This window comes from Anas platyrhynchos, chromosome 11, assembly GCF_047663525.1.
Source record: "Anas platyrhynchos isolate ZD024472 breed Pekin duck chromosome 11, IASCAAS_PekinDuck_T2T, whole genome shotgun sequence".
NCBI classification, from domain to species: Eukaryota; Metazoa; Chordata; class Aves; order Anseriformes; family Anatidae; genus Anas; species Anas platyrhynchos.
The window spans coordinates 18,286,192-18,298,230 of NC_092597.1; the positions used below are offsets into that span (position 1 = coordinate 18,286,192).

The 12,039-nt window shown below is 45.7% G+C and overlaps 1 protein-coding gene across 14 annotated transcripts in view; it reads right to left on the reverse strand.

Moving 5' to 3' along the window:
* The window catches only part of AKAP13 (A-kinase anchoring protein 13), a 217,589-nt gene that overhangs the window by 122,089 nt on the left and 83,461 nt on the right, over window positions 1-12,039 (reverse strand). For all 14 annotated transcript variants that reach the window (XM_072043421.1, XM_072043417.1, XM_072043424.1 and 11 more), the window contains one exon: window positions 7,090-7,386. In XM_072043421.1, coding sequence (XP_071899522.1) covers window positions 7,090-7,386 — 297 coding nt within the window. The remainder of the gene's footprint in view (window positions 1-7,089; window positions 7,387-12,039) is intronic.

Below are 12,039 nucleotides of genomic sequence, written 5' to 3' on the forward strand. Positions count from 1 at the left end.
CTAATCCAGCTGGCAAAACAGAAGACTTTAGATGTATTATTTTTATGTATTTTTCTTTGCAGCTGTGACACATGAACAGACAGTTTATCTGGGTAACTAAGGAAAAAAAAATCTGTAGAAGAACATCAAATGTACTTTGCTAACTGCAAAGGATTAAAGTTTAAGGTGCTATTATCACTAAACAAAAAAGCATTGAAGAGGGAAAAAAAGCAGTTTGGGTATGACACATCTGAGAACACAAACTGTTCCTTAAGTAAAAACTTTCATTTTAATCCTGATTAAAGAACAGTAATAATAATAATAAACTATTCCTTTTTGAAACCTGTTGTTTATTTAGAGTTAGCCACACCAAACTGCTCACTTTGTCCTCCACAGGCTGAGACAGCTCATTGAGGAAGAGAGAGACATGGACGGGAACAGCTCAGAGAATCTCACACTCATCTTCCTGGGATGGTGACCTTCACTTGTTTCTCAAACGAAATCACATATTCTTGGCAATTCTGAAATCTACCATCAAGTCTGGCCTTAAAACTTTGTTCTCTTTGTTTCTGGCTGGAAATGTTCTCAGTGCTCAGCTCAACCCTTGAGAAGCACAGGGAGCAGAGAGCAGAAACAAGCTGTCACTTCATGCCGAGGTTCTGCATGAAGGCTCAAGAGATGAGTACCAAAGGAAGGTCAAGGCGAAGCCACTGTGTTTGGAGTTTTGAGTTCAGTTAATAAAACGATGTGTGGGTAATTCTTTTTTAGTCTTATAAACAATAAATTTTTCAAAGCACACCAAAGGATCTTCATGTCCTCATTCCCACTAATATCTAAGGGAACAGAAACGCTCTCATGCCAACGATTTCTCAGCCACAGACTGAGCAGTACATTTCAGGCTGAGCAAGAACAAGCATTTTCTGCTTCACATTTTCCACTGCAGAGGGCATTAAATTTAGGTATGGAAAAGATTTTTTTTTTTCATCTTCTCGAGTGCTGTAGGTGAAAGAGTACTTCGTGCAGTAGGCTCAGAAAAGGTCATGCTGATTTCTTATATACAGCCCTTTATCAGAGGGCAGAGAGAAAGGTGGGAAGCAGACTGGAAAGAATACAAAGCCCAATGAAAAGAACACTAGTAACTGTTACCCCAAAAGCATTCAAGAAGAAACTATAAAAGGAGTGCAGGAGATGAGCAGACTAAAGCTTTATGTCAGAAAAACATCATCAGCCACATCCCTGTAACATGCTCCAACAGAAAAAAACATTAGCTCCTAATAATCAAATTTCATTTTAGTTACTTCTGGAAACTTTAAAAAGCTTTTTTTCAGGCTTCTTGTTTTTCTCTTTTTAAGAAGGCTTTGTTACTTTCCCTCTTCAGACTTTGTTTCTGTATTCTGTAGGGATCTTTCTGATCTCTCATCCTGGTAGCCCATTGCACTGTACAGTACAATCCTGCTGGGTTTGGTGCAAAGTTATCAAACCTGCAACGCAGTCCAGACTATTCCAAACTGGGGCAAAGCAACTTCTTCTCCACCGACCTCCTACCTGGTGAGCTCGCAGAGCTCTATTTCTTAAGCAGCGCGTATTGCACAGGGGTGTTTATTATTCAGCGCTTCTGGGAAGCCATACGTGTTGAGGACGTCAGCAGCTGCATTCCTAAAGCCAGGGAGATGCTACGGGTTTTATCTACTACGATGGCCTCCTGGTTATCCACCCGCATCTGCGGCTATCTCACAGCTCATCACAGGGCCGGCTTCTCCCCGCGCTCCCAGGGGAAGGGCTCGCTCTCCGGGCTGATCGTCACAGCGCTCCGAAAGCACCCTCCTGAGAAGCCCACACCGCCACGATCGTAACCACAGGTCTGGATTTCACCACTTATGTTGATGACTAAATTGAACGGACAGTGTTTCCTAAAAGGAATTTTGAAAGCAATCTGTTTACTGCTGATAGCTAACTCAAGGATTAAGCTCTGTACGCTCTTCATACCTGAGCCTTAGATCCTCCCTCATTTTTTTCCTGCCTTGTTTCCCTGCTGCAACACAAACAAGCCATAATCATTACTTCTATCTCCAAATACTGTTTTCATTTTCCAGTTAGTTTATTTTCTCTTTAATAATTTAAAATAGAAAATTACAGTCCTGTATTTATCTTGCACATACCCTCAGAATACATATTAAATTTTGATTTCTAGATATAAAGTGTAACCATCTGTTTGGTTTTAACAACAGCCTTCCAAATGTCACTGGGAACAGTAAATAACCCTACCCTTAACAACAGTAACGACCACGTTCTTTAGAAAGTTGCAGTGCACTTGCAATAATTAAGACTGACATGATTATACAGCACCTGAAAGTAATGCCGTGTTTGGAACACCATGGTAACAAAAGCAATCCCTAATTACGGAGAGTCTGAGATACACTTTTGGATGCCATTTGAGTTCACGCAGGTTGACAGAGAACTAAGGGCAAAGCCCGGGAAGGGCTGGAGCAGGGCTGGGGGAAGAGCAGAGAGCTGACGACACCGCGGCCCCAGGGCAGCAGCAGCATGCAGGGGAAGAGGCTGGATACCTGTGCCCAAGGGGTTCAGTTGCTCTCTGGATTTGGAAAAGCCTTCGTCTGCCCAAGCGAAAGCCCTGTCTGGTCCCTGCAAGGCAAGGCCATGCTGCTGCCCCACTGACAGGGCACCAGGTTGGCTGGACTCGATGATCCTGAAGGTCTGCTCCAACCTAGGTGATTCTACTGCACTGCTTCCTCCATCCTCTGTGGTCTCAGCACATGCCAGGCTTTCTTTCACTGTCCAGACCATCCAACCAAATGGTCATGAATCTTCTGCCTGATCCCTGATAGCATCAGGAAACTCAGGTGCTCCCACCCCTGGTTCAGTACGGGACCTGTACTTTCCTCTCCCAAAATCCCTTTACTAGCACAACAACAGTTTAGCATTCTCTGTAAAATATTTTCTATCTGTGGATAAACAGACATAATGCAGAATTACTGCAAGTCTTCCTGGGGCCTTTTCCTCTAAACTAAGGATTGAAGGCTTCTCTGAGGTCTTCTACAAGTAGCAAGTAGGAGGCTGCACCCTGAGTATCCCACACTGCAGGTGGGGTTGTGGAGAATGAGGAAAGAAAGAAGTGGAGATTAGGAAGGCAATTTAGAAGTCAGATGTACAACATCCTAAGACCAAACCAGACAGCAAAAACACAGTGAACAAACACTGCTACTGGAATAGGACCAAAACTCCACAGATCCCTTCTCTGCTTTCCAGTCAGCTCCTTCTGCACAGGACCAGAGTGTTGGTCAAAATGCCCTGAAACTCAGTGGGAGCAGCTGACACGAGGAAAGCCTGAGATTAGGCTTTATACATGGACGTGTATTTTAATGAGGGAACTTTTCCATAAAGAAATTATTAGTTGGAAACCTTATTCAAGTGAATCCGTGACCAAATCAGAAGGGTAAAGAATTAGAAACGAGAAATTTGGGTAAGAGCATCATCTTCCCAGAGAAAAGCAGACAAGGAAAGCTGTAAGGTGAGACCTCTGATAAACACTTTCAGCAAAAGGATCCTGTTTTCTGAACTCGCTTTTCTATCAGGGATTCACAAGGTCCAACCACTGCCCTCCACCACACGAGCATCGCTGTCGGTCGCTGGTTGGACCAGGCTGGGTATTGCTCCACGCTGAACAAAAAGCTTGTCATCAAAGTCCAAGTCCTACAAAAACAGTCTGGGGCTAAATTTGGCACAAAGGGTTCATTCAGAGCTTACTGAGGTCCAAATGAATCCACTTTTTTCAATGAATTTTAGGTGATGAACAGGGGAATGTGGCAACAGATTATTTTAGTCTTTTACATTGTACCAGAGCAATATTAATTAATAAATACTGGTTTGAGCAATGTTAATCAAATTCAATTAAATTACTGCTTAGATCAATCAATACTGCTCAATGCATTTAAGTTGGGGACAGTTTCCTTTTAAGCAACAAAAACTTACGCTGTTCCAGACCAGTGAAAATAAAGCAAGTGAGAATACTGCAAACGAACATATTGGGTTTTTGACAATTCTCTGATGGCAACACAGGAAGAAACATTGATTTTATTTTCAATTTATTTTAACGAAAATGATGTCTAAAGAGATGACAAGAAATAAATGTAAAGAAAATCTAGTGTGAAAGACTACTGGGATTACGGAGACCGAACAAACTTCTCTTGTTGAATGGAAACAGGTAATTAAGTAGGTTATGGACAAAAAAAAAAAAAAAAAAAAAAAAAAAGGTGTTCCACTGGAATGTTTGCAAATGTCCTCTAGCAGTTTTAAATAATTTTAGAGGTATTTTTAACCCGCAGCTGAAACAATGTGTTCTTAGCAATTTGACTATAAGAACGCACCATGCCTTTAATCTTGAGCAATGGCAAACCCTTAAAGAATGAAGGCCTTGGTCTGGCAACCAAAACATAAGCAAGCACACGATTCTTGCATAGCTCTGCTGCAGAGCAATCCTGCACTTTTCCTTATTAAGTGTTACTTCTAGCATCCTCTCTGCCCTTTGGGGTGTGACAACTCACTGTCCTCTGCTGAAAGACTTAGGAGTGGGTGAAGGAAGCCCTGCCTGGAGCCATCCCCTCCCCAAAAACCAGCACCAAGCCGTGCTCAACCCCAGAGCGTGTACCCAAGTTCATCCTGCAGAAAGGCCACAACCTCCTACCTGTCTCTAGACTCCAGCCCTTCAAAACATGCCCTTTTAGACGTGTTTTATAGCAATGGCCACCTCCGAACAGTGCTTCCCACCACACTGCCATGCCCAGAGAGCTGGCTGAGGCTCGCTGCTCGCTCCTGCTTTCAGAGGTTTTGCTGAACAGCAGTGTTTTGTTTGCAGCCCACAAGAGCCCATAGAGACATGCCAGCTGAGAGGCAGCGCAAAAATCCTTCACGAAGGGATCTGACATTCTCTTTTGTTCTCATTTCTATAGTATTTTCTCCTTCGAGAAGTTTACTTGAAGTATCTGGCGGTGACATTTAGCAAAATGGGAAATATGAATCGGAGGAACTGTTGTAGGTAGTGATGCAATGCAGGACGGGCTGGCCCGCTGCATGGGCACAGGCCAGAGCACGCAGAATTGTTCTCGTGCTCCCACAGTTTCAATCTGTGCTATGCTTTTACTCTCCAAACCCCAAATTAACCCACAAGCACCACCAGAGAGGGGTGTTGTGTTTTACCACAGAGCAGCTTTTCCTAAAGCAGTCCTCCATCATGAACCAGAGACATCACTTCCACCTCGTCCCACCAAATTAGGGTTACGTGACCAAAAAGATGATTATACATACAAATCCTTCCTGTCACAATCACAAGAATTCCCCCAAGTTCCCCGTGCATAATTAGCTCACTGAAAACGAACCACCAGATAAATCTGCCTCCGGACAAAAAGCTGGTCAGGAGATGAAAACCAGAGCAAGTCATAAGCAAGCTGCCCTTACACGGTTACTTGTGAAAGGAGTCCCTGCACGGGAAGAGTTCAGAGCAGCAGCTCTCAGATGAAAGTTGCATTTCCTGCCATGGTGTCTGTTCCCTTACACGAACGCATGCCTCCAGAAACCTCGCACACGATGCCAAAACGCTCAGCTCCCCCTCCTCACTGTAAGATGTAACAGATGCTGCTTGGGTCCATCAGCATTCCCAGCCCCACACCATCCTGCCTTTCAGGCACAGAAGTGTATGCTGAGCAAATCAGTGGAAACCCTACGGCCTGATTTCCCCAAGTACTGATTTTCCTAAGAGTAACCAAAGTCAAAAAGAAAAAGTAGATCTCGGCCTTCCTGCAAAGTCAGCAACACTTAAGAGCTTCAATGGAAATGTTCATTAATTAACAGCGCTTTGTCAGTCTTTGACTGTGTTTTCATCACTTAAACAAAATAGAAATGCCTGTGTTATCACAACTTTTTAAAATGCAAAAAGAAACATCAGGAAAAAACTACCAAGTGTTTATCTGCTGGTAAACAGACAACAGCGTCAGAATTTCTATCCAGAAACCACTAAATATGATCACATCTTTGAATGTCTGCTAACACTGCTTCAGCTGCCTGCCCATGCATTCATGTTTACAAAAACAACCAGAGAAAAAGAACAGAAAAAAAAACTCCTGCAGAAAACCCCGTCAGGGCAAGCAGAACTGCAACCTCTGTGCTGAACAAACCACGTCCCATTCCTCTTCCAGTGTTCGTGCTGGTGTATCCCATAGGAGACAGTGGGTGCCCCACAGCCACATTAAATTATTTGCCAAAATACAGTGCCCCACCATGCTTCCTTAAAGCTCCTCTGTGATAAAACCAACAAATCTCCAAGGCTATGGACATGCTACAGCACCTCAAATGCTCCCACTCTTCTATTTTGCATTTATCACAGACTTTGGGCCAGCACTGACCTTTATTTATAAGCTCAGTAGCCCTCACTGCTGTGGTTGAGGGCTAATATAAGTCGGGCTTTCCCACTTCTACTCTCTTTTATTCACAAAATTATCCAGGCTCACTTTGGGGAACATCTGTGTTCGCTCAGACGGCCATACAACCAGGGATGCTGGACAAAGCCTCGGGGTGCTCTCACACCAACTGTGCTGCCTGCAGGCAGGCAGCCAGCTCCTCCAAGAGACATAAGATGCGTTTTGCACACATCGCATCCCTCTGCACCTGTGCTGTAAAACCACCATCCATCAACGTGCCGAGGCTGTGACACAAGGCTAATATTCCCCAGGACGTTACGGTTCCTACACAGACCCATTTCTTTCAGGAAAGCTGAGAAGCACGATGCTGATGCACGCACAGCACTGCAAAGACACAAAGGGATCCCCACCTGGGTGGGTGTTACAACACTGACCTCTTACCACAGCGTGCCCTATTTTACAGCAGAAGACACAGAGGAAACATCGGTGCCTTCTGCATTTTGGGGTGTCTAAAGTGCAAAGGACGCAGAAAATGCAGTAGGACACGGGGTACATCATGTCCCACCTCTGTGCACAAAGACCAACACGTATTTTGAAAGCCACGTGGATGGCTCCCAAAGCAGGTGACTTTTTACCTCTCTTCCCAGCCCCACCTCATGCGTGCCCCCATGCTCCTCACCGTTCAGGGACTGGTCTGCTCCCAGCACGTTCCATTCTGCCGGCAGCTTCAGGTGTCGAAATGCTAAAGCCACTTTCTCATCCAAAAAGTCCACGTCGGCAGCAGGTGGTCTTGACCGGTCCAAGAAGCGGGTGAAGATGAGTGCCTGCTGGTTCCCCGCGCAGGTGGCCAGAAACTGGGCTGCGTCGTAGGCTTCATCCTGGATGAACTGGAAACTCTCTTCTGCCACGACCAGAATGGGATGGCCTTCTTTGGAGGCACAAAGTACCACCTTCACCGTCTCACAGCAGTCATGGCCTGCAAAATAAAACCAAGGGAAATGGTATAGGAGAGAGAATCACACATGCTCTTTACATTAAATCAGATAAGCATGAGTTATTGAGGGTCACAACTCTATATTAAATGCCCTCTTGTGAGTTTACATATATTTGCAGAGACAAGTATTTCTTGTAGATCTTAAAAGGAATGTGTAATACCTCTCTTTTTATTTGTTGCAATCTAAATCCATAAATATCTAAGCAGCTCTGATCTGACCAGACTATTTTTGATCAGCTACAAGCAAATTCAAGAGCACTAGGTAATTCAAGTAAAGATTTTGCCAATGCACCAATGAAATTAGTGGTCCAACCAGCTAGATTATACGGTCAGACAAGTTCTTTTCCAGCTCCATAGGACTCAAGAACTCACCAGAAACTAGAACCCAGGTGCCGTGAAATTGCCTGCTCCAAAAGCTGTCCAAGCTCTTGGCTCGGCCGACAACTACCACAATGCCACCTAAGACACAGACCTACAAAGCAGCAATCACTAGGAGGGCACAGCCTAAAAGACAGAAGTAAACTAAGCTGCTTCTGCTAAATAAAAACCTGGAAATGGCCACTTGCCATATTTGCCAAACAAGACGGGTAAAAGCTCGGTAGCTTTATTTAATTAGGGCAGGGGAAGCCAGAGAAAGGATGCCTTGGTGTGGCAACAGTTTTAACTGACCCAGAAGCTTAAAAAATAAAGTTTAGAGGAGGAAAAAAGATCTTTGGCAATTTTAAAAGGAAAAATATACTATGTGCCCAACACAGCCAGCACTGGCAACTGCCAGACGTGCCCCTTCAATAATAAGGTTCATGTTTCAAGCCCACCGTGCGGCACAGCTCCTTGTTCCAGTGTCAGCCTGACGTCAGCGCTGTTTTTGCCAGAACAGCATGGACCCGATGCTAATTACTGGAACAGCTTCTTTTTGCCCATGACCTCAGCATCCTACTACATTCATGAAACCCGACTTAATTAAATACAAAATGACGATTTATTTTTAAAGGCTTGAAAATTCTATTTAAGCCCCTATTTGTGGTCAGTGGGAAAGTTTCCTTCTTGTGTCAGGGCCCTTTGCCGTTGATTTCACTGACAAAAGGGAAATATGTCCCTAATCTCTGCAGCCGTTCAGCCAACTTTTCAAATCTGTTCTGAGGCTCTTGAACAGAGCATCTGTACAGGTTTGTCTGCTGAAAGAGGCGATTCTGAAGTTAATTGAAAGGTCAAAACTGCTATTAGGACACTGTGGGCAGCACCAAAATTGTCCGAGACAAGGCTGTGCGGCTTCCTAAGGAGAGCAAGTGCAGCTGGAAATGTTTCAGAGACAAATGATGTGAAAGCTGAAGGAACAGACAAACTAGCACTGATGCTACAACTAAGGGTAAGGGTGAGAAGTCCTTTTTTTATGTTCTTTGGAAGCTGTGGTTAAGCCTCACTTGGAGAAAAGCACGGGATGAGGTTACTCCTTGCATCCTAAAGCAGCGAGGTCTTGGAAATATGGACACGTGTTCAGAGTTCAGTCCGTCACCAGCTGAAAGGGCAGGCAGTGGCAGAGACCTCGGTGGCCCAGAGGAGGTCCATGAACAAACTCCATCCGTCCTCACAGCAGAAACCTTGAATGCTCAAGGCAGAAGGTGTAATTTTGGGGCATTTCCCTTTAATGCAGTTCAGAACTCAACACCTCTCCCCCTATACCTTCTTGCTTTGCTCATTTTCCTTTGAATATCACAATAAGGAGCCAGTAAGACTTACTAGCACTTTTTAAAACCTCCACAAAATCCCAAGTTGTAGGCAGCATGAACAGCACCGTGCTATCCTACGAAAGCTGACTCAAGGGCTGTGAACTTGGCTCTCCTTCATGCAAAGCAGTGCAACTTCTCTAGAATGCGAAGTTAAAAAAAAATAAATAACAAAAGATTGCCTAATAGCATGAGAAAAACTAAACCTTTGATATTTATTTTTATTTTTTAAACTATTTTTCTCTATTCCCCTAAGAATCCCATCTGCACAACACCCTAGAACACAGCCACTCTGCCAGGAAGCCGGTTGTCCTTCAGGACTGAAGCTGGAGGCAAACACGGCCAGCTAGCAGTGATGGAGAAACTCATCAGGACGGTTGCTTCCTTGTGATGAAGCCAAACAACCCTTCTGCGGGGCAGCAAGAGCTCAGTCATGACAACAACTGGAGAAACCTCAGTCTAGAAACGTGGTCTCCTTAAACGGGCACAGGTGAAGCGCCAGGCTGGCAGCAAATTTAAGGAAATGCAATTTAGGCTCCTGCAAAATGAATGCAGGAGCGTTCAACGTGACACAAGCGGAGGTGACAACCTCTCCTAACTCCCACCAGCACCTAACGCGGCCCTGAAAGCGAGGTGACAGAGCTGACAATCTGTGTCCATCTGATGGGATCAAACGAGCATCCCGCTAAGCCCTGGGGAATGCTCTTCTGAAGGGCAACCCCTCACACCGCTTTGATGTTCTCCTTCCTCACATCCGAGGAGATGTCAGGCTCAGGGGGGGAAGAGTCTGGGACAGGTTCTGACTTTGGCAAGCAGTTCAAACGAACGAGGAGCAATTAAATACGATTGCTCAAGAGGTCTCTGCCCCCTGCTTTGAAACAGCTACATGGACATCGTAAGCAAAGGGCCCGAAGAGCCGAGCGCGCACACACGACCTTCTGCATGACCCGCTGGTGGGGCCGGGCTTTGTCCACATCAAAGGCCTGCTTCCTGCGCCTGGACCAGCAGCTGAACTTCAACAGCCCCTTTTCCCAGAGCACGTCGAGCAGCGTTAGGAGAAGTGAGCTCAGCTTTCTGGCACTCTCAGGAGATAAGTGGTTATCATCTGCACAACAAGCCCAAAGCTGTTTTTACGAGGTTAAGTAACTTGCCCAAGATCAGAAGGAGCTCAGGGCAGCGCTGGAACGGAGGCTATTGCTCTGAATTGTCTCCTTTCTGCTCCAGCAGGCAGACAGCGTGGTTTTCTCCTAGCACAGGGTGCCACAAGCAGGGTGCCGGCCACCCGCCGCTGCGCTCCCCTCCAGGAGAGGAACAAAACCCTTCTGACTCACCACAGAGGTGAAAAACCCGGGTGCGTCAGGGTGAATGACGAGCCTATTTATAGGCTGTCTGCAAAGCTTTGCCTTTCAGAAGGCTGAAAAACGCAGGGGGCTGAATAAATCACGCACGTGGGTGCACCCACAAATTGCAAGAGACATCTCAGAGCTTTCGAGCGCAACTGGGTTTGCAACGCCGCACAACGCTGACTGCCTTCAGTCGCCTCCAGAAACCCGGACCCCCGGCCAAAAGAGCAAAAGCAAATGACTAAATCGTGACCACGGCCACACTGCTATCGTCCAGCAATACTCCAACTTGAATTTTACCTCCTCCAACAAACACGGCAGAGTTTTTACCACGCCGATGTCTCAGGCTACATGCTGTTCTCTTCTCCGTACAGTTTTTGCCACAGTACAAAGTTACATCATTTCTGTGCTAGCCTAACCGTGACAAAAGTCAAATCACCCACCCCCTAATTCTTCCTCTATTGCATTTTACCCCATTTCTCCTTCTCCTCAGTTTGCTGCTCCAAATTTAGAAGCGCTTGGCTACTACCGTGCCAACAAACTGCAGGAAAAATACAGAAATTTTAAAACTTTCCAGTCTATGCAGCAATGGGCACTGCGGTTGCTTCTGTCATGATAAAGTGAATTCCTCATCTTCACATAAACCCATACTTTAAAAATTGTTTAAAGCAAGACAACAGCTCTTCAATTACGGAATTCCTTCCCGGGCCACTCGGTGAAACTTGCTTTGGGCAATGCACAACAACAAAAAGTGAGGAACGCGAGGTTCTGGCCTCTCTGTGCTCATCCCTGCTCAGATGAGATGCATGGGTCCGATAGCGCTGCCTCCTCCACGCAATAACGTTGCAAAACAAACGAGGAGGATAAAAGGTGGAGGTTTGGAGCTGTGAGGGCTTGGCAGAGAGGTTAATGTATGGTCACAGACCTGGCCGGCCAAAGGACACCATGTCATCGACCTGGGGTGTGGTTAAAAGGGTGGCAGCGGGACCCTGAGCAGGCTTCTCACCACTAAACGAGGCACACATGGAGACAAAACATTGTCGCTGCTAAACAGAGCTCTTACTAAAACATGATTTCATTTCCCACTGCCCTGAAAGTGGAAATCCTGTCCAAACCCCCTATTTTCAGACTTCACGTTTGAGATAGCAGACAATGGGCCCCCAGCCTGGGCGGCTATTTAAAGCCCTGCTGGAAGCATGTGTTTAGGTTTGCCTGGTAGGTGACTATGGACCACTGGGCTAATTGCATCCTCGGAGCTACCGTGGTGGGGCTGAGCCTGAAGACGTCTTATAAGGAGGTTTAAAAGCAGGACAGGGGAGACAGGCAGCAATCCCCTGGAACAGCTTGTGTTTGCATCCACCAGATGTTGCCATCTGGTGGCTTGTAGACAGGCAAGTCAAGGGACTCTCTCCTATGGCTATCTGAGAAAGAGCTCTTTTCTCCTTCAGAAATCCCAAAATCTGGTTCTGAAAACTAGAGCCTGTATTTGAAGTGTGTAGGGGATTTACAGTTACTGTATTCCCCCTTGCATCACAAGAGACCTCATGAAATACATAGGCACTGTACCA